Source organism: Hippocampus comes, unplaced genomic scaffold (assembly GCF_001891065.2).
Source record: "Hippocampus comes isolate QL1 unplaced genomic scaffold, H_comes_QL1_v1.1 scaffold94, whole genome shotgun sequence".
NCBI lineage: Eukaryota > Metazoa > Chordata > Actinopteri > Syngnathiformes > Syngnathidae > Hippocampus > Hippocampus comes.
This window is the reverse complement of record NW_017806059.1, coordinates 2,262,982-2,285,045: the sequence shown is the minus strand read 5'-3', so window position 1 is coordinate 2,285,045 and position 22,064 is coordinate 2,262,982. Positions and strand designations below refer to the sequence as shown.

The 22,064-nt window shown below is 42.3% G+C and overlaps 2 protein-coding genes across 5 annotated transcripts in view; one reads left to right on the top strand and one right to left on the bottom strand.

Moving 5' to 3' along the window:
* The first annotated feature begins 143 nt into the window (after nucleotides 1-143).
* On the top strand, nucleotides 144-4,600 carry derl1 (derlin 1). Of its 3 annotated transcripts, none has more exons than XM_019893090.1 (8): nucleotides 144-489; nucleotides 1,412-1,523; nucleotides 1,600-1,664; nucleotides 1,964-1,990; nucleotides 2,912-3,007; nucleotides 3,123-3,175; nucleotides 3,276-3,386; nucleotides 3,945-4,600. In XM_019893090.1, exons 1-8 carry the CDS (start codon nucleotides 337-339, stop codon nucleotides 4,099-4,101), a joined length of 774 nt encoding a protein of 257 aa, XP_019748649.1. In that variant the 5' UTR covers nucleotides 144-336; the 3' UTR covers nucleotides 4,102-4,600. The 3 variants fall into 3 exon arrangements, with proteins under 3 accessions (XP_019748649.1, XP_019748651.1, XP_019748652.1); XM_019893092.1 differs by having other exon boundaries at nucleotides 381-489; nucleotides 1,391-1,523; XM_019893093.1 differs by having other exon boundaries at nucleotides 382-489; nucleotides 1,449-1,523.
* A 1,658-nt stretch (nucleotides 4,601-6,258) lies between these two features.
* Nucleotides 6,259-22,064, bottom strand: part of zhx2a (zinc fingers and homeoboxes 2a) — a 43,021-nt gene continuing 27,215 nt past the window's right edge. For both annotated transcript variants that reach the window (XM_019893078.1, XM_019893080.1), the window contains 12 exons: nucleotides 20,802-21,166; nucleotides 19,663-20,361; nucleotides 19,284-19,496; nucleotides 18,859-19,125; nucleotides 18,501-18,716; nucleotides 18,338-18,422; nucleotides 15,924-16,109; nucleotides 12,603-13,009; nucleotides 11,046-11,286; nucleotides 10,810-10,975; nucleotides 10,399-10,518; nucleotides 6,259-7,688 (listed from right to left, as the gene is read on the bottom strand). In XM_019893078.1, the coding sequence (XP_019748637.1) occupies nucleotides 10,401-10,518; nucleotides 10,810-10,975; nucleotides 11,046-11,286; nucleotides 12,603-13,009; nucleotides 15,924-16,109; nucleotides 18,338-18,422; nucleotides 18,501-18,716; nucleotides 18,859-19,125; nucleotides 19,284-19,496; nucleotides 19,663-20,361; nucleotides 20,802-20,882 (2,679 nt within the window). In that variant the 5' untranslated portion in view covers nucleotides 20,883-21,166 and the 3' untranslated portion in view covers nucleotides 6,259-7,688; nucleotides 10,399-10,400. The remainder of the gene's footprint in view (nucleotides 7,689-10,398; nucleotides 10,519-10,809; nucleotides 10,976-11,045; nucleotides 11,287-12,602; nucleotides 13,010-15,923; nucleotides 16,110-18,337; nucleotides 18,423-18,500; nucleotides 18,717-18,858; nucleotides 19,126-19,283; nucleotides 19,497-19,662; nucleotides 20,362-20,801; nucleotides 21,167-22,064) is intronic.

Here is a 22,064-nt window from a genome sequence, read left to right as displayed (position 1 = left end):
TATTGCGTATTTGCGTTGATATGAGCATTAAATGCCATGTTATTTTAAATATAGTAGATGGACGATTAAATAAGTTGGTCTTGTTTTTACATTAAATGGTTGACGTCAAACCATTCACAATGTATTTTGAAAAACTTGACCGGATGAGGATGCCGTGAGTGATCACACTGGGTACCGACAAGCAGAGCTAGCCGCTTGTGATTAGCCACGTCATGTAAACTTTTGAAGTGATACTCACCAAAGACTTGTGGGCGCTGGCGCAATCTTGATAATTCATTAAACTTCTAATCGGGCTTTGAACTTCATGCTTAGCACGCTGAAATAATTATATGGAAGATGTCAGACATCGGGGACTGGTTCAAAAGCATTCCCCTCATTACCAGGGGCTGGTTTGCTGCCTCGATTGCTGTTCCCCTCATAGGGAAACTAGGGTTGATTGATCCCAGGAACCTTGTACTGAGGCCAGATTTGTTCTTAAAGAGATTTCACGTAAGTGTTTGTTGGGGTTGTATCGAGCGATCCAAGCGAATGTTTGTGTTTACGAAAATTGTTGGGGCGTTATTAGCAGGTGGCTAGCTTGGCTGACTCAACAGGCCGAACCAAGAGCCAGCCAATCGTCGCTTGAAACGTGGAGCTAATTTAAGACTTCCGGGTTCACTGAAAGAAAGAAAAAGGCATAGAAACGTAACATAAAATTTGAAAATGTAAGTTATTTCTACAGATACATTGTGTGTACAAAAATACAAAACAGATATTTCGTTTAAATTCAAAATCGCCTTGTACTGAAAATCACGGTTGATTTATTTCAACAGATAAGAACAAAAACGGATCAAAATGTAGTATTTCTCAGACCGATTGGAGCTCAGTAATAGTCTCCAATCGGATAAATAACAGTTAGACCATTAATCAAAAACGTCACTGAACAGGCTAATTGCGATTTTATTGCTCATGTTACCCTACCTTGCTAATATTGACAGATGAACAACACATTTCATGAAGCACATAACTAGTTTGGACCAATTAAGCCAAGAAGGACAATTTCCTGCAGCACATATGATGATGTCACGCACACCAATGTGCCATGACATACTGTATTATCCCAGCAGATGAATTGTGAACGTGTTTAGTTCTACAAATTTTAACCATATTGCGTTGTTTCTTTTCACTGGCCTTAAGGTCTTAATATGCAGTGTTACATTGCAATGAATGCAACCTTTGTGGCTAATAATAGACTAAATAATATTTCCAGTGTATAGTCTTTATTACTGCTCGCTATAGCTTGGCGTTTTTGCAGTAGCACTTATCCAGAGGATATGATGCGGGGAGTACTTTCTTTGAGATTGTGTACTGTCAAAGCAGTTTATTTGTCGTTGGACTATGTTTCTATTAGATTCACCTGCTCTGTTTTTAGCTGTGGAGACCAGTCACAGCCACCCTGTATTTCCCAGTGTACCCCAACACCGGCTTCCTGTTCCTCGTCAACTTATATTTCCTCTACAATTACTCGACTCGGTTAGAGACAGGTGAGATGGCTTACCTCCACTCGCACACAGATACAGTTTTTGTGTCTCATGCATCTTATTTCGTTGGGTTTTTAAGGAGCGTTCGATGGGCGACCGGCTGACTACGTTTTTATGCTCCTCTTCAACTGGATCTGCATTGTTGTATCCTTTCCTTCACTCTTTAAGTCTTTTTTTAACTTCACGTGTAGTGAAAGTTCTAAAAAGCTCGATGCAGTCATACTAGTGTTTTTTTTAAACTCTAAAAGCATTGTATGTGTTTTGACTGTTTCCAAGAGATAATGTAGGATTCAGCTACTCTGCCAAATGAGAAGTAGGGGAATAGACGCATGTAAAAGTGAGCTGTTGTGATGGGTTTGCGAGTAACTTCGCCCCCCTTCCCACACGTCTCCAGCTGTGACCAAAGTGAGCCCTGTGGTTGTTGTCCTTGACTCTGGTTGTAGATAACTGGGCTGCTTATGGACATGCAGGTAAGCATTTTAAAAGCCCGATTATTAAACTTGAATTTGTACTTATGTCAGAAAGCGACGCGTCACTATCCTACGCTGGTGTTATACTAAAGTATAAAAAGATTTGTACGGGGCGGTAAAATTCGGGGCGGATTTCTTATCCCTCAACGCACATTAGCTCATAGTGTGCCATTCATAACCTTGAAATGTTATAAATGAATCAAATATTTGGAGGAAAACACGTCCATGCCACACAATGTTTACAATGCATACAAACTTGGGGTGTCAAAATTACAGTTAATACAGAGTAAACTTTTTTTTTAAAAGACCTGTACCAGGGGAATTACGGTCGCGATGCAACAGACACACATCCACTTATGACTTACCAGAGGTGGGCATCGTCAGTGAGCTGCCATCAGTATTTCAGGCCGGCCCAATCCGTTTGAGCCGTCGGCGATCGCCAAATAGTGTCGAACAGTTTGACTCGTATTATGTCACACACAGGTGCTGCACACGTGACACGCAGCCAAATACAGAAAAAATAAAAAAATACGGCAGAGTTGGAAACCTTTCATTCCCACAGACCTCAGTGATGTGTCCCATATTGTTTTTATTTCACCAATCACCACGCTGCACGCGTGTGTTTGCTGTTTTCTTTATTTGGCTGCGTGTCGGCTTGTGCGGCGCCTGTGTGTGACGTTTTGAAACGATTTGTGGTTGCTCTCTTTTTTTTTTTTTAAATCACAAAAGCATGAGATTTAAGCAAGCGTGCATTGACTTAAATTTTGTATTTTTATTGTTTAATATCCACTTTAGTTTGACACAACAGCTAGCTATGCAGTTGCCAGGCCACAAGTGGAATAAACTCATGCTGCTCAGTGTTTGCAGAAAATAATGTCAATGATGTTTGCCCGGATGCTTAAAGAGTGTTTTTGTTTCTAGCTGCTGATGATCCCGTTGATCATGTCTGTACTGTACATCTGGGCTCAGTTCAATAAAGACATGATTGTGTCTTTCTGGTTTGGAACAAGATTCAAGGTAACATGTTGTAACACCAACACCACATCAGTGTATTTATTTATGAACAGCCTTGTTCATGGCGTTCAGCATCTCCCTATCCAAGGTATTCATTGTCAGTGTATGCTCTGTCTAGGCACATTATCTGCCTTGGGTCATCTTGATCTTCAACTTCATCATTGGAGGCTCGTGAGTAATCTCTTTGTTCACCGCATCTTCATTTCCGTCCCTCCTGTTATTTGTTCTTTCTGCAACACACACTGACATGCCTGTGCTCATTTGGGCGCAGGTTTGTGAATGAGCTCATTGGGAACCTGGTGGGTCACCTCTACTTCTTTCTCATGTTCAAATATCCCATGGACCTCGGAGGACGCTCCTTCCTTTCTACGCCACAGTTCTTGTGAGTGCTGTTATTAGTAGAACAACATTGGAAGTGCGGCACTGCCAGTGTTGGAATCAAAATTTTTTACCGGCAAATATCTTTGAACGCATTTACAAATTTGGTTCCACATATTGCCACAGGGTATTGACTTCCACAAGTTAAAAAAAAAATATATATATATATTATGCCACGGAGTATGCGCAAGTCAATATGCATTGCATAATGCAGGGATTGGGAACCTTTTTGACTAAGAGAGCCATGAAAGCAAAATATTTGGAAATTTATTTCACTGAGAGCCATATTATACATACTGTATATGTCTGAGTCAGCTCTCAAGATTAAGATTTACAGTTCTACACAACTGCAACCACAATCATTTAAATATGAGATTCATTTCCTTCAGACATCACTCTAAACTGAAGATTGTCGTTGGAAAGAGAGATTTGATTCTGCTCCTGTATTGAACTTGTTTATATTTTGCAAGTAGCCCAAATCTTATGGCTGGTCTGTGTGTATCAATGGTGGTCTGATACTTCCGAAATTTGCCTTTTTAATAATTGTAATCGTGCTCGGCAGGTATCAGCTCCTCCCGACCAGGAGAGGAGGAGTGTCAGGCTTCGGCGCCCCTCCCGCGAGGAGACCAGCGCCCCAGGAGCAATCGGGAGGAGGCGGTGGTGGCGGCGGCGGCGGCGGACGTCACAACTGGGGCCAAGGCTTCCGTTTGGGGGATTAATGAGCAATGACAAGCGCAACCCATCACCCCCTTTCAGCTTCTGCACTTGGGTCTAAATATTTGCTTCTTCACTTTCTTCTGTTTGAGGAACTCCAAATTAGTTCATTTAAGTCTGATGAGTGAAAAGTAAAATTGGCAAGTATTTTAAAGCCATAAGTGCGGTTGCTGTCTTGATGACTTTTAAAGATGAAAAAGATTTTCTTTTTGTATGTGATTATCCAACTCCCCTTCTCTTACTGTGTATTTTACTGCCTTATTTCACCCTTTGACAGCAGATGGTCGGGTTGAGAGATGCGAAACATCCCATAGTTATCTGATTTAGGTTCTTCATGATCTTCTCCAGCCTCTCAGTGAGCATATCATCGGACTTTGGAATTGTCAAAATGCTGGTGGGTGAATGCTTGTGGCCACCCACAAGTATTGTTGTGGGTATCGGTAGTACATACTTCTTATCACAAGTCATTTTTGTTTTTGTAAATACAACAGTTTCCCGAAAAAAGAATGTAGTCTGAGTGTGTTATTTGCCATTCACTACTATTTATCACTTATGGGCGGGCTACCATACCTCAGGCGCATGACAGCTTTCGCAAAACGGAATTCTGATTCCAACTCGCGTCTTTTAAAAAAATATGCTGTAAGGTGAATGGTTGGCAACGAGAACTGACAACTGCAAGAAGAACTGGAGACGGATTTTTTTTGTTGTTGTTGAACATGGGCAACCCGACATGTCTTGAATGCACAGAGAAAGTTGCTGTGCTGAAGAAATCAGACATTACTCAACTACTGATGCTGAGAAGTACCGGTAAGTGAAATATTAGGGAGATTAGAGACCCAATCTTGTTCAGGGTCTGAAGAACCATTATAAATGAAGATTGCAAAGACTGCCTTTTTTTTTTTTTGGGAGTGCATTAACCTCTTTTGTTGAATAGTTGATACAGCCCAGACACATGCAGACTATCTCCAATGACCCCCACACAAATGGAGTTCGAAACCCCTGCTTTAAGCAGAGTGGCTACTTCCCCTCTGAGAAGATCCCATTTATAGCCTTACAATAGCGAGGTACCATCAAATGTTGGGGTGTCTTGGTCTCATTACTGTATGTCAAAATGTGAACAGCCTGATGAAGACAACTGTACAGATTCTAATTAAACCATCAAATATCAGTCGACTCATGGAATAAAGGTCTCCCAGAATCGCGGCATTAAAGCTCCTAGTGTAGTTCTAGAGCAGGGGTGCCCAGACTTTTTTTGACCGAAGATCTACTTTTCGATCAACCAACCTCATGCGCTCGACCCGTTACCGCACACGCCATGGTGAGGAACAGCCTGACACTGAGGCATGTGAGGCACTTTGGCAGCCTGTTAACGATCATAGCTCACGCATACCGTTTGAAAATGCTTCCCTCTGCCCTCCAGATTCCTATTCTTTGACCGTGCCCTCGGTGAATTGTACACGAAACAATCTCTGAATGAGAATAATGATAACGATAAAAGATATAGCGCAACAGCTCCGATCACAAGCTGCAATTGCAGACTGCTGAGCGCTAACAACTCCCGGTGGCGCTGGTCACGCGCCACCGCAGGTTAAAGATTTACCTGCTTTATTTTATTTTTTAAATACTTTTTGTGAAAATTAGACTGATAGGATGGTTAGGGCGCAGTGTACATTAACACAAAAATATATTACTAACATGCACAAAGACACACAAATGGTTGGATGTTTTTTTTTCTCCTCTACACCCCTCGCAACCGACTTGGGACCAGTCCGCGAGCTACCGATCGATCGCGATCGACGTAATGGGCACCCCTGTTCTAGAGAATTGCAAGTTGTGCAAAAAGTAGTGAAAGATCTAAATATTAGGGCAGGTTAAATTCAGTTTACGTGTAAAGTAAATGGCATATTTTGAGTTCATCCTAGAATATCACCCGGAAGCCAAATATCCCCGATGCATTGTGAGTTATCGAGATAAATAACCACTCACAACTGTAGTCTTCAATGAACCAAACAAGCAAGAATTTGAATGTGGGGGGTGGAAGCTGAAATACCCGGAGAAATCGTATACAGGGCCCAAGCTCAGATTCATAACCAGGACCAGTACCATACAAGAAATCTCAGTCATGTCTCATAAAATTGTTGTTGCGTAACCAGACATGGAAATCAATCTCTCAAGTTTTAATGCATTAAGATCAAGACCAGTATTGCGTATTGATTCTGTTAGAGCAGATTTAAAGTAGAAAATGAAAATGCAGGCAGTATTTCTTTGAAGCAAACCACAAGCCAGAATATGCTCAGACGCTTGAACATGAAACTTAAGCAGCGGAAAACATGTTTTCTGCTTTTCAAACCAGCGTTATCATACAGAAGTGACAGTTGAATCTCTAGCAGTGCTTGCAGAAATGATGCGTGAGGATGCAGTAAGACAAAATACATCATCCCTTTGAAACTTGAGTACAAGTTAAAAAAAAAAAATTGATTCTAAGGCAGTCAATGCAGATTTGATCTTACATTTAAAAGAAGTTGCCATTTGAATTTGTTAGAACTGATTTTACACGAACAACCAGAATTAACTAACCCCTCCCTCCCCCACACACTGTCAGTTGAGAAGACAAAACAGGGAAAGGCGAAAGCGGACGAAACATGTTCACAATTCACAGCTGAACAAGATTCACACTTGAAACGGCTTTAGTCGTTTAATCGCTATTCATGTAGCTCCCCGACGTACGTTCAGTCAAAAATAGTCCCAAGTGTTGTATTTCCATCATAATGAACCATCGGTTGATGTGGAAAAGACCTGAAAAGGCAGCATGGTGTGATCAGACAGACTATATGTTTCAACATTAATAGGACAGAAAGAACATTCTGCACTGTTATTGCCTCGGGTACTGATGCAGGAGCACACCAGCTGATCCAAAAAGATACAAGTTAGTGCATTCTATCATTCATTGGCCTAATGCAGTTTGTCTTGGTCTGCACATGTGGCTCTTTGTGGCAAGCGTGTGGCTTCGTCGCCAGCAGCGAGGCCAAAATTGAACTCCCGCAATCCATTCCCTCTCACTTCTCTTCAAGAACATTGTCAGTGACTCCTTTTAGAAAGGGCTGACGCAGCAAGAGGAAATTTCGAGCTGGAGATGAAGTGTCCGAGCACAAGAAAGCCTTATAGTAATGTAAGTTCCATAAAAAAAAAAAAAAATCATACTGAGCAGAAAGCAGGTTCATTTTTCCTCCAAAATAGGATTGATTTTCAGCAAATAAACAGCTATTTTACATGTTGAGCTTTAAAGAACACAAACATTCTATGTCCTGGGCAGAAATCTAAAAAAAAGTAAAACATGCCCTTCCAAGAAAACTGTACAAACTTTTTTTTTAAGCAATACAGAAAAATATTTACAAGGATACATCTAAAAAAAAAAAATAGTCCAGCTTTGGCACTCCTCTACATGAGCATCTGCACCACATGTCGGGTGACACGCATGCAGACATCCAATCTGCTTCGTGACCACTATCGGCACGGCGATACAACATTGCTTCCACTTTTGGCATCTTGTACGTGAACTTCTTTGTGACACTTGAGTGTGGATTCACATCATCTAGAACAGAAATGAGACAAAAAAGGAAGTGAGCCTGTATGCCAACAAGGAAATGTGTGTATTTAATCACCATCAAAAGACTCGCTGTATGGTAATTTGGATCCATTATTCATCCTAAATTCACAATTAAGCCAAGTCACTTCCCAGGTCCCGCTAATAGCAATTACAGCTATTGTTTTCTTGACATCATTATCTACAGTCAACGGTCGGTCACGTTGAGATTTAATAACATTTGAGGCATGAAGCCAAAGAACCAAATGTGGCAGGTTGAACAGTGAATTGCCAGAAAAATATGTACCGGTAGAACAAATGTCCTCTTCAACAGTGATTGTCACTGAAACACTGACACCAGAGGCAACATCTCATCATTAACTGAAATGGCAGTGCCGCCTCCCTCCAATAATTGCATGGTGTGTGTATATGTGTGTGTGTGTGTATGTGTGTGTGTGTGTGTGTGTGTGTGTGTTATGTGCACGCACATGCTAATGATGGCATCATGCTACTCACATCACGCCATGGCATCAAACTGTCCATTTAAAGGACCAATTGCAGTTAATTTCACACAAATAAGTTCCTGGGTGGATGAGAGTGCAGCTGCGGCATTGTAAAGACGCAGTCCACCATTCAGGGCCAGAGCCAATCACAAACAGTTATTTCTGTTGCTGGCCGTCCAAGGATGAAGTCCTCTCTGTGTAAAATCTGGTGAAAAGTAGGAAAACGCTGCAGCCAAGATGGCAGCAGTCACTTCTTGTTTAAAAACTCGTGAAGCGGCATAACATAGTGCATGCAGTTGTGTACTTCTGCAACAAGAATTAGGTGACTTTTAGGAACTCCAACCCCCCCCCCACGGGTTACTCAAACATTTTGAGTCTTTTCATATATAGGGCGCGCACCGCATTATACGGCGCATAAAACAGAAGCTACAATAGTGGCTGCGGTTGTGTTATGCATCCACTAGATGGAGCTAGTTAAAGGGAATACAATACAATACAGCTTTATTTTGAGCTTTCACAACCGCTGCAACTGTAACGAAGCACTTTATGGAACATTTAAAATACTACGTCCAAGAAATCAGGATATTGATCATATATAAGACGCATCAGATTATAAAGGCACACTGTCAGCTTTTGAGAAATTTGAATGCTTTTAGGTGCGCCTTATGTTGCGGACAATACGGTGACCGTATTCCGTTACAGTAAAAAAAAAAAAAAAAAAAGACGCAATCAGATTACACATACGTTCATTAAAATTGGTGATTATTTGTCTACTGCAAAGATATGCCATCGGCCTGGTTATTTATTTGAGCCCCGAGCCCAACATGTGACTAAATTGCCACAATTGGTCGAGCTCATATAGGCCGCCTGACTCCACTCATTTAGTCATTGCCAGCAAACCGGAGGCGGGGGAAAATGCTATGACGTGTCTTCCAAACGCGGCCAGTTCGAAAGCAGGCAGCATGGAAGAAAGCAGGAACAGGTGTACACTGTTTGGAACATACTCACCAAAGGACCGATTCATCTGAAATAACATTTACAAATAAAAGGTGATCTGTCGCGAGGACTGCTAGGTACGCACCGCAAATGTAATTTGCGTTATCCTCTCGTCACAAACCACACACACAATAAAGAGGGCTAAACTTGTAACTGGGATGAAAAGTGTTTTTGGGGAGGCGGGGGGGTAGATGACATCATACATCATCATGATTGCATCATAATTACAGTGCATATATGCCGATTATAGTTAGTAAGGTACTGTACTGTATGTCTCCAGATGTGCTATTGGTGCTAACAAATTGCAAGATCAGCAGTCATAAAATATGATACATGATGTTACATATTAAATCATTAAACTCAAAACTGCTTTGTTTTAGGTTCTTTGGGAACTTGGCCCAAAATGAATATTATAGGAATAAGGCTATTCTAACCATGTAGAATCTGGCCAAGATCTTTTGGGAAATTGTTGAAGAGTATCTGTGGTTCTTCTCTCCATTGTTTTTACTACAACAAATGAATGTGCATAAACGGAAAATACATTTTTGTGGGGGAGGTAATATTACTGCAATAAATGCTTCTTAGTCATGTTATACACATGGGCATAATTGTGGGTACTCCTCTATCAATGAAAGATAAACCCACAATGCAGGCATTGCTTTTGAATTCCCATTTCATTATTATTATTATTTTTTTTTTAATACAATACTTTTCAACTGCAATTCGAAAGCAATGCCTGATTTTCACTTGTTAATTTTCATTGCATCTTTATTACCGGTAATTACTTTATTTCTGTGACCACTGGGGTTTTGTTTTGTTTGGTTGATTTTTTTGCTTTCATTAACAGAGTGGTACTAACAATTATGTGCATGTATGTGTATGATATTGGAATGGCTGTTTATTTTCATTTTGTAAAAAAATGCCAATATGTTATATTTCCTCCTCCTTATGTATGTGACTTGAATCATCCAATATACCATTAGTAATCCATTACCCATCAGTGGTGGCAAAAGAAGCTGTTTGGACACAACGCTAATACTCTGTAACGCTGTTCATCCAACAAATGTATGTTTTTTGCCCGTGAAAGGAAACCAAATTTGGCATTTATTGGAAAAAATATTGTGGAAAACAAAACAATAATCTACCCAACACAAATTTCCCAAACTTTGTTTGGTTTTTCAAGTCAATTTAGAAATGTATAATAATGCCAATTTACTGACCATCAGCCAGTGACCCTCCCAGGTTGCTCCATGGTCAAAACATCAGTATCTGCTGCCAGTCGCTGTCTTTGTAATCCTCCCTCACTCTCTTTGTCCACAGCAACAGTCACTTGAATCCACCTACCAAAAACATAAGGCAGCATTTTCAACACAGCCAGGCGCATGATGCTTTGTAAGTTCTGGGATATTTAATGTGCATGAAACTAAGATTATTCAATAATAAATACTGTATGACCTCGTACATCCATAGACAGAACTTTAGATACAAATAGTGCCAACTAAGAAAGAGCAGTATTATTTATTCAGGAAGAAATATTGATATTTGCAAGTGGAGGTCATTTGAATCGTGTGAATTTAGAGACTACTTTAGGCATTAGGGATTTTTTTTTTTTTGAAACATAAGACACCCACCTCCCCTTTTCAGCAATGCTAGAGTTTGTCTGGTCCAGCCTAGCCTGGCTCAGGTCCGACACACTGTGAGTTAGTTTTTCAGTCAACCACTGTACTGTGTCTGAATTAGGCACCTTGGAGTTCTCCAAAGATGCTGCCGCTGTTTTCTTCTCGCCAACTTCCTCAACTACACAAAAATTTGTGGGGTTAAACGTGAAAACTCAACAAAGCGTTACAAAATGATCAGAGTAACATACCTTTTCCTTCCAGTGATACACCGTGGTGTTGTTTGTCAAAATTTTCTCCGTTCAGCTCTTGTCCAGATTTCTGCTGATCTTTTTGGCTTTGGTAAGCTTCCAACCAGGCCAGGATCTCACCATTCTTCAAGGCCGAGCGATGTTCCTTAAACCAGCGGACAATGTCAGTGCGGCCCATGCTTGTTTGCGCTTCCAGCTGACTGTACTCCTCAGGTGTTGGCCACTGGGTCCGACAGAACATCTGCCAAGACATGTCAGAGGAGCAAAAGCAAAATATTACATACAAGAAAGCTACCATATTTTATTTTATTTACTCCTCAACGATATCTAGAATAAATCTGTGCTGCGCTCTCACAAAACTGTACTCTTGTACATGCAAATAACCAGCAGGTGGCAGAATTAAATCTACCACCAGGACAATGTGGCTAAAGAGTGAAATAATAGCAACCAGTTTTAAAGGTCTTTTCACATTGCGCTTAGGGGTCAGTGCCTGCCGGTGCTGACACACTTTAATTGAAAAAATGTCCAATTTGGGCCGCAGTGCGCTGTGACAACAACTTGGCACATCCAATAGGAAAGATGTTGGGGGAACGATTTTGGCCGATATTGCCAGAGATGTACTGCATAACGAAAACAGCAGAGAGAACATGAAGGACAAGGTTAATAATGCAGTGTCTCAGTGTCCCAAGCTCTGGGACAAGAGAAATGTTATACTGTGACATAGTGAAGGTGCGACACCAATGGACCCGTTTTTATCCATATCAGGGGGCGGCCATTTTGCTGTTGACTGAAAATGGCATCACAGTTGCTCAGGGCTCAGGCAATCAACAATCCTGGCTCCGCTTCAGAAAACAGGTGGCTGGTGATTGGTCATTACCTGAGCAACTGTGATGTCATTTTCAGTCGACAGCAAGTGGCAAAATGGCCGCCCGTGAGATGTGTAAAAACAGGTGGATTTTGCTGCTTAAGTCATGTTCTATATTTCGCGATTTTAGTCAGAATGCCTAAGGGTTAGGGGCACATTGAACATTTCGTAAAGAACATTTTCGGGTTGGCTTCCCCTTTAAATGTTAATATCAGACAGGCTCTACAAAGAACCCGCATGAGACACTCTACCCATTACTTCAAGTTAGACAAGAACAAGAACCTGCTGTTAGTGAATGTGTGAGTGTGTCTTCCGCAACCATTGTTTTATTGCTGACCTGAGCATGTGTTATGCGTGATTGCCTGTAATTATGCGGGACACAAAAGTTTTCACAACACAACTTTGTCACTCTTGATAATGCAGTTGTTATTGTTATATAATTGCGATCTGTCACCCAAATGCCATCACATAATGCCAATAATTATTACAATTAAAGCACCGTCTAATTAGTCACACCATAACCTGTAAAAAAACAAAAACAAAAAGAAAACTTGACAAATAATCTACCTGTATTTCTTGTCACAAGCAACAAAACTCAGTTATCATTAGCAGTTAATCTAAAAAGGAAATGTTATCTCCTTGTGACAGCTCAAGGCGTGATGTTTTGACAAAGTCAGTGTATCAATTGTTACCTCTCGCAGAAGAGTGAGTGAGCCACTTGGAATGGGAGCGGGGCTTGTCGACAGAGAGAGGATGGGAGGATGTGGAGAAGAAGAGGAGGATGAATTTAGGATGGGAGGTGATGCAGAGGCAGACAAGGTTGGGGGATGAGGGGAGGAGGCTGCGAGCACAGGAGGGGAGCTTGAGGAGGATGAAGAAGAGAGGAATGGTGGGAGAGCCGATGATTGGAGCAGTTTTCCATCCTGCTCGCGATGTGAGGAACCATTGAGCAACACTCCTGGCCTGTCGCCTTTGTCATCTGTGGTCTTGGACGTCACGCTGAGCAAGGCCTTCTCCATGTTGTCCCTCAGGGCCCTGCGCTCAGAAAACCAGCAGTCCACTTCAGTCTTGGACAGCCTGGTCTCCTGGGCCAGTTGGTCTAGAGCAGAACGGAGTTCGAAGAGTCAGGTGAGCTGCTACCACTAAACACCAGCACTACTGTCTCAGCGACCTCTTCCGTGTGTTGGGAGTCAAGAGAGTCACTGTGAGGAAAAAGCATGAATGCTCACACCCGTCTGTTCTTAAATATCCACAAAATGCCATTATATCGAATGAACATTCATATACACAGTAATGACGTGCCAGTGATGTCATCCCTATGCGATCTGATGATCCCAGTAATGTTATCCAGTACTATAACCAGCGCATAAGTCTTTCATGAAATTCTCTCTTTGGTATTTCATCTCTGAGACAGCATTTTGCAGACACCCACACACAATCCTGTATAAAATTTCATCTTAAAATGGTCAGTCAAATAAACAGCACAAAAAATAAGGAAATACTCTGTGTTTGGCAGCTTATTTCTTTGTTCTAACAATGTTTTAGCAATCTATCTTTTCCCGTTGGAAAGCCTGTTTATGTCCTTTTTAAAAGGTACCATATTTGGAAGGAACATCTATTTGTGGGAAACGCAGGAGAGCAGAGAATGTGGGTTGTATCCATGGGAAAAAATGTTTTATCTTGTCTGCCAATGCCAAACAGCTTATTTTGCTGTTGTCTATGTTTGGCATTCAGTGGATTGGATGTTTGAAGATTATACATTTGAGAATTGATTTCGTTTATGATCAGAAGCCTCACTAATCAGACATATCCTCAGCATCTTAGCACCTTATACTGGTCACACACTGATCATTCTTCAACCAGCTTTTGTCTTAAGTCAGCCACAGAGTTGTGTTGTGAACAGCACACCCAAGCTGATCCCGCAAGTGTTCAATAGAGGTCAGGCCATTCCATCCACCGAAAGATGTTACTAGGTCGGTGCAATAGCATTCTCAGCACACAATTCGGCCAGACGATCCAACTGCCATCGGCAGAATCTGGACATAACTCAGGGGTAGCAAACTCCAGTTGCTGAGAGCCATATCCTGCCTATTTTAGACCCCTCCCAACTCCAGCACACCTGATTCAATTGTTCATGATGGTTTCAGGCCTCTACAGAGCTTGCTGATTAGCTGTTCATTTGAATCAGGTGTGTTGGAGTAGGAAGGGATCTAAAACAGGCAGGATCTGGCTCTCCAGGAACCGGAATTCCATATCCCTGCTCTAAACACAGCATTCCTCCATATGTTCAGGTTCCAACGCACGTGTTGCCGACACCAGCGCAAACAGGCCCGCCAGTGAAGGGCACTCATGGCAAAGCGCCAGGTTGCCCCCACGAGATCAAGAATTGGGTGGGTGCAGTTTGTTCTGGATCGCCGGCTAGCCATAGAGTCGTGAAAATCTCAACTGTGAATCTGAAAGAATAGGTAACCAAGGCCCAGTACACACAAAGAAAATCGGGCTATTTTTGTCCCGATTTTGCCCTTTTACAACCAATGATGTCAAACGTCATACTATCTTATGTCTAATAAGATTTTCGGATGAGATAATCTTGCTGTCTGGGGTGTGTAAATACAAGTTTCTTACAAGCTTGGAATGCCTTGGGAGGAGGGGGGGTGGATTGGGGGTTCAGCTACAATAGCCAGGGCCCGCCTGGAAATACATCGATCATTCAGGAAAAGTATGAAACTATGTTCCCCAAATTCACGATGGTCAGCCCGCCCTTGCTTCCCTCTGGAAAAAATCTGATTTGTTCTCTAAAGCAGGGGTGGCCAACCCGCGGCTCACGAGCTGCATGCGGCTCTTTGGCTGGTTCAATGCGGCGCCCGGGCTTTCACATGACAAGCGTTGAAAACACCTCCGCGGTGGCGCTGCTATTCAAACAACGGCGCTGTGAACAGCAGAATTTACGATGTCAGCCTGTCATCAATCCCGTTACTTGATTGACATACAGGGCGACCGGTCAGATGACAACTGAATCACCGCTCATGCGCAAACAACGGTGCTAAGCGCTAAGCTAGTCAGCGAATTACGTCTGATTTTAAGACAGGGGTGCCCAATACGTCAATCGCGATCGACCGGGAGCCAGCGGACTGATCCCAAGTCGACCGTGAGGGTTGGGAGGAAGAAATGGGGGGGAACTGTGTGTGTTTCGATTTCATTCATGTTCGGTGACGTTCCGGCTGTCGCTCATCTTGGCGTGCGTGTGTGCGTGTATCTGCGCACGTGTGCGTGGTTGGGCGTCTGCGTGCATGCGTGTGTACATGCTTGCAGGTGCGCGATAGGGTCAATCGCTGGAGGTTCGTCGCAAGCTGATCCAAGTAATAAGTAACCACTGCAGCTCGCATGCAGACAGTGCCTGTTTCGAGTGGCAACAACGGAATACAAGCCAGATTTGAAGAGGATCGTTCAAGAGAAGAAATGCCAGAAGTCCCTGCACTAAGCCGCTAAACAACATGCTGAGTAAGAGAAAAATTTTATTATGTCTTTGTTTGTGGACTTGGTTGAACTGAGAGTTTGTGTGTGTGAGACAGTGCACACAATATTCATTGTTGAAAATGACTGGCCTGTGGTCTTAGTACTGTAGGAGTCAATTTCTGTCATTATCATCTTGGTGTGTGACATTTATAATACATGGGGCTGAGCTGAGGTTTGTGTGTGTGTGTGCGCGCGCATGTGTGTGTGCGTGTGGCAGGAATGCAGTGATGTTTATGTGTGCCCATGTGCATGATGTAGCTCTTTGCAGTAACACAATAAAAAAAAAAAAAATTGGCCCTTAGTCTCTGACTGGTTGGCCACCCCTGCCCTAAGGTCATGTTTGTTTGGCAAAAGTCTTGGGATTTTAAAATCTAAACTGTGTATTTTATTTTCAACCCCTCACCAGAGTTTTTATCCCGTAGCTAAGTCATCATGTTTATTCAATCATTTACTCTCTTCCCCTGCCCCACGCGAAAAATCTGACAGCAAATTTGTACCAATGTCAGCGTCTGTTGGAGCGCCGCTTCTCTGGAAACTCTCCTCAAGTGCCTTCAGTTGCTCCGAGGACTTCCCTTTCACTCGCTCCAGCAGGGGGAAGTGGCTCGGGACCGCTTTCCTAACAGGTCCATCTTTAGGTACTGGAGTCACCTCAGCTTTCACCAACACTGGGGGTGGATGAACACCTTCAATGAGACAGAGAGAAAAAATTATTTATGTTCCCCAGAAATTTAAATATAGAACAAGAGTAGAAATATTAGGTCAGAGATGACCTCAATGTATCCCACTCTTTATCTCGCTGAAATTCCACATGAAGCGCAAACACAAGTAGAAGTTGAGCTGAAGTTGCAAAAGGTTCATCAAGGTTTTCTTTTGTTTTTTTATATAAATCATGACCTGCGTTCACCAAACATGTTCGCACATATCCAGATTTGATTACAAATTCAATTAGTTTTGAGTAACATTTATTAAGAAAGGAAAAATACATATTTAAATAGGCATCAGTTTCTTAAATAATACATCTTTTTTGACTGTTAAATTCAAAGGAGTGTTCGTAAACTGCACTTTTTCAAAATGCCAAATACATATTGGAACATTTGTGAATTTTGAGGCTAGAGAAATTATTGTACGATACGTTTACTGCTCATAACAGTTTGACAGCCATGTAGCATATATGAGACATCTTGGGAGTTCACATGGCACTTTTTTTTTTTAATGTTTGATGTCCTTTCATCAGGTTTGCAAGATAATTTGGGCTGGAAATGACCAGTCTGCCCTTTTTCAAGCATCAGGTCAAAAAACTATTTATCATGAATATTCAAACTATAAATAAGATTTGCTCCAGCTGGACAGCTGTCCTCCCAGGCCTTCCTCCCACAGAGCCCGCTGCCTCGTTGGCAAGACTCGCCTGGAGATGGAGGTAGTGGCTCCGTGAGCACACACCCGTGCCCGCCTTCTCCGCAGCCAGAATTTTCAGTGCTTAATGGCTGCACAAGTAGTGTACACACTGAAAACGTATTAGCTTGTGTTGTGCCACATGTACCGGAGAGCAAGTGGGGCTTCCCCACATAGATACTAACACCATTTCTTTAATTTCTTAATAAAGACCTTGTGAGTGATTGAACGCGAGACTGAGTGAACATGTATAAATGTGGGACTAATGCTAATGCTAGCTTGATTCAAACTAAAATTGACTCCAACCAACCGCTGTTAACAAGTAGTATTTACCAGGTACGCCAATATCCTCGCTCATCATTCTCCAAGCTGGCTCGTTTTTGGGTGCTCTCCCGGTATCGGTAGCAGACCTTAACAAACAGTTTCTGAACCATAAACAGCAACGATCATTTCTCCGTTACTGTTGTTGAGTGTTGTGCGAGGCGCAGCATATTTTTTCTCGCCACTGATTGATTGTCGCGACACAGCGTCACAGGAGTTTGAATCTGGTGGGTGAGTACTTAAATACAAATAGTCAAATCTATGTCAAGACACCGCCGAATAGAGATGCGCTCATTTTGCAGGCCTTTATCTTTCAAAAGCTACTGCACGCCAACGACAAACTGAAGAGATGTCAAACTTAAACCATGTCACAGATTCATTTTTAACCTATGTTATGCATAAAACAGAAGAAAATAAATGCATTTTGATGGCATGGGACCTTGAAGAGAAATTCATAAATATGTGAGTACTGTATGGCCTGTGAAATTTACATCATACAGTTTTGAGATTGTCGAAATATTATATCCATCTCTCATCTGATATTGTTTAGATTGCATCAGCAAATCCTTCCCTGAACTCTGTCTGTGTCCAGGCTGGCCCACCAATATTATACTCCTTTAAAGTAGACGGTGTTTCCACGGCAACAACAGAGACAATATTCTCCTTGTCCCAAACGAGTGGATCAAAATTATTATGAGGCTGTTCTTTCAGGACTGCACATTGTTGTTTCGTAGCGTTTGAGCAGTTGGTCACGAACGTGGTGCCCGTGGGCACCAGCCAGCCCGCCCCCCTCGGACCACATGCCTTTCTCAAAAAAAACAAGTAAACAGCAATGGGGCATTGTGATTTCCAAGGAATGGTGTTGAAGTGATCCTTTGAGAGTGTAAACACTGGCAGGGATCTATAGAAATATAATGTTGCATATTGATATTTATCTGTTTTCGATAATTAGTGGGAGAACATGATCAGTATCTTCACATAAATCTCAGAATTCTGAATAATAACTATCATAATATATGATTCAAGATCATTTGAGAACATTTCAGATCATTGTAGATCAAACCGGTAGCCTTTTGCATTCATCAGTACCCAAGAAGTAGCTCTCTGTTTCAAAAAGGTTGGTGACCCCTATTTTAGGGTTCGATGAAAAACTGCTGGCCTAGGTAATTCATAACTTCAGGCGTGGGATACCAAATACCTTTGAGATTAAGGAGCCTTTGTTCACTGAACCACTTCTTAATCTCGCCTCTGGACAGCCCGGTGGTCTCTATCAGCCTGTAGATCTGTCACATGACAAGATGCATGTGATTATCACCGTCAATATTCATAGCAGTTCACAGTGGTTATTCCATGATTCCAACCTCTTCTTCCTCTGGGAAAGGACACTGCATGTAACTGGACCGCAGCACTGATAGCTGCTCGGCTGTTTTGTTGGGGTCTGCAGTGAAATTTAACACTTTGGGCAAGGCGAGCTTGGATGTGGCAATAGGCGTAGATATGGATTGAATGATGGAGGGCCGTTTACTCTCGGAGGCAGTTGAGGGTGAGGGCAAGGGTCGTTTGAGCGACTGAGCAACCTGTAGCGGGGGAAAAAAATGGAGGCAAAGACCTCATGTTATTTATTTTTTTAATTTTGACATTTCAAATTATATCAGGTTCTAAACATTTTTTGGATTATTTCTTATTTTGGATTGTCAAATATATATCTTTTCTGCGCACCTGGTTTGCCAACGTGAGTGCTAGTGGTGCACATGTAACAGTCGAGCCGTTGGCAACGGGAGTCAGCACCAGACTGGTCTGTCCCAGCAGCTGACAAGGGACGGATTGGAGGACTGAAGCCGCAGGCTGCACGCATTTGGAGACTGCGCTCGTTACTGGTGGTGTGTTGGCGGATGACTGAGTGGTAAGATGAGGGGTTACAACAGTGAAAGTCTGAGGCACAGACGAGATTGTCCCATTGAACATCTTCTTTCTTGCTTCCTCTACCTGGTATGGGAAAAATGTTTTCCTGTTACATTCATAAATACATTCATTACATTTACCTCCCATCAGAGCGTCTTTCACTACGACTGTCTACGGTTGGCTGAAAAAAATGTGTGTGGGGAAGAAAAAGTACAATTAAAAAGTAATTTGACCGTTTATACCTCCTCCGGTGACCAGCTAATGCCCTGTTTGAGCCTCTGAGTTGTAAACCAGACTTTAATTTGCTCCTCCGGATGTTTGGAGACCGCGGTAAGCCAGGAGAGCTCAGCTTGTGTTGGGTATGGGAACTTGTTGAAAGAAGAAATGAGGGTCAGGTTGTCGTCCAGCGATGGATTGTATTTGGTTGTGTTGAGGGGAATCGCAATCTTCGGCACCTGGAATCATAACAACACAAATCATCCTGCTAATTGCAGCACAGTCAAATACCAACTTTTGAAATCGATGTTTTATACTTCATAAACGCCCAAATGGCTCTTTGAGTATTAACGGTTGCCACCCCCTAAAATTGAAATTTTCTACTCTGATTCTGGTGCATCCTACCTGGGTGTAGTTTACAGGCCGCTGCAGGGAAGGCATGATGTGAGAAAGGCCGTCTGCTTTGAGAAGAGTCGAGTCTGGGATGATGACTGTCCCGTTGACATTGAGTGCCGTGATTGCCTTCTTCGTCAAGTCGGGATTCAGTTTACATAACTGAGGCTCCGTCCGTTTATTATCTGAGGATGGGACTTTTTGTTTCCCCAACTTGGCTGCAGTGGTTTTGTTGAGGGAAACAGTGCTCTGCCCCTCTGCTTTACCAGATATGACACTGGAACTATTGTAAATGACTGCATTGCTGCTGCAGCCCTCTATTGTCTGTTCCAAAACTGTCTGATTGTTCATTTTGATGCGTTTAAACTTGAAGTTGCTCTCCCCGGGATGATTCCTATCGTTGTGTTCTGTCAGAGAGTCAAACTTTTTCGTGTTGAAGTTACATACAGCGCACAGGTACAGCGGGTTGAGGATGACATTGGGGTGGTTGGCATCCACGTGTTCCTTGAATGTGTTCAGGTTCTGAGTGGAGAAGGTACAGTACTTGCACTCATAGCCCCTTTGCTGTTTCCGTGTAGACTTGGAACTGTCTGATGACTCGGACACTGGGATGTCAGGTGCTGCTGGGGAGTCAGAGGTCTTCCCGATCAGGTCTAGGTCACCTGATGGATCTGTCTCCATAGCATCTTCCTCAGTATGGTTCTCTGTTGTCTGGAAGATTAAAACACGTTTCCCAATTCCAAATAACATGGCAAAATATTGCCAAATCAGTGTATTATGGAAAATAAATGCATTAGTTAATGCAAAACGTATTCGCACACACACAGACACACACACACACACACACACACACTTGGAATGAATAAGGGCATTCACATGAAAAACACAACTTTACTTACATAATTTTGTATTTAAGAAATTTCTTCCAGAACCAATTAATTTATATGTGTGTGTGTGTATATATATATATATATATTTTTTTTTTTTTTTAAAGCAAAGACACAAACACAAAAAAAAAAAGAAAAAAATTCTCTCTACTTGTACTGGTAGGATATTGAGATTAAAAGAAATAATGTCTACAAAACATCACAAGAAAGGTGTAAAAGTTGCTCGCAGCAAGAAATTATAGAGCCCAGACAATAATAGGGTACCTCCTCCTCCTCATCCAGTGCCACCATGGTCTCCTGTGGTCGGATCATACAGGGAGTGGAAGCCTTCCGCCGGCTCGACATGATGATGAATAATGAGGGATGGCTAACTACACTTGTTTGGCTGTATATGCTGTAAAAGAAACTACGACTGGGAAATCAGAGATGCTGGACGACAGCCCAGAGGATGTTTCCTGACTTGTACTGGGACAGGTCCGTTTTTGAGAACAGGAGTGCTGCCGCCGCCTTCTGGGGCACAATGCGTAGCAGAGAACGGAGCAATCGAGGGTGAAGTTCCGGGCTTGTACCACTGCCAGTGTCAGCTCCACAGCAGTATGACCTCGTGAAAATGCATGACAGGACAGCACCTGGACAAATAAAATAAATATCAGCTTTTACCTTCACAAGGAAGTCATATCGCCAAATTAATTGCTCCCTGACACAAGTCAAGAGAGACTGATGTATTTATAAATGTGCCTGATAGCTTTATTCAGTTTGGTTTGGCACAGCACAAAGCAACGTTCCCATCAATAGAAAGCTACGTTATAATCAAGCTGGACAGTTCTGTTCATCTCACAATGTTACGGTTTTGGAATGAAAATCTCTGACCTGACTAGCATTTCTTTCAGTGCGCATGGCCGGTGTGAAGATGGCTGAATCCGTGTCACAAATAATGTGACATCTACAAGCTTAGTGCATGACATTAAGTAATGAAAGAACAGGACACAGTTTACAAAGGTGAACAATGAAGCATTTGGAATCCTTTTATCTTAGCATGCGACTCTTTGTTTGGGAAAAGGACTTGTGTTTGCCATTGACGAATTAAGGAACATATCACTGCTTGTACCGGAAAGAAAAAGTAGCAAATTTTAGGTTGCTTAAAACCTTTATTGCTCAGTAAAATCAGGTATTAAGGCTCGTCCACTGGTGTTCATAATGATCATAAATGGATCAAACACGTTTTTTAGGGCATTTCTAGATCCTTTTCCTATTACTTTTTTCATGAACATAATTATAGTACAGTACCATGCTCAATGTGAACAAAGGGCCACAGAATAACTAGCACTGCATAGAAAGCAGAGCAACTAAAATTTAAGTTAAAATTGAAGACAGACAGGATTAAAATAAAAAAGCCTTGCGCACACACACACGCACGCACACACACACACACGCGCACACGCACACACACACGCACGCACACACACGCACGCGCGCACACACACACTCAACCGAGCACACATTCCAGGCTGTTTTCATCCCACCCCG

Excerpts from the sequence above, each read along its gene's own strand:
- derl1 (XM_019893090.1), top strand. The coding sequence starts at position 337 with ATGTCAGACATCGGGGACTGGTTCAAAAGCATTCCCCTCATTACCAGG. Across the intron at positions 490-1,411 it reads TGTTCTTAAAGAGATTTCAC|CTGTGGAGACCAGTCACAGC; the intron begins GTAAGTGTTTGT and ends CTCTGTTTTTAG. Across the intron at positions 1,991-2,911 it reads GGCTGCTTATGGACATGCAG|CTGCTGATGATCCCGTTGAT; the intron begins GTAAGCATTTTA and ends TTTTGTTTCTAG.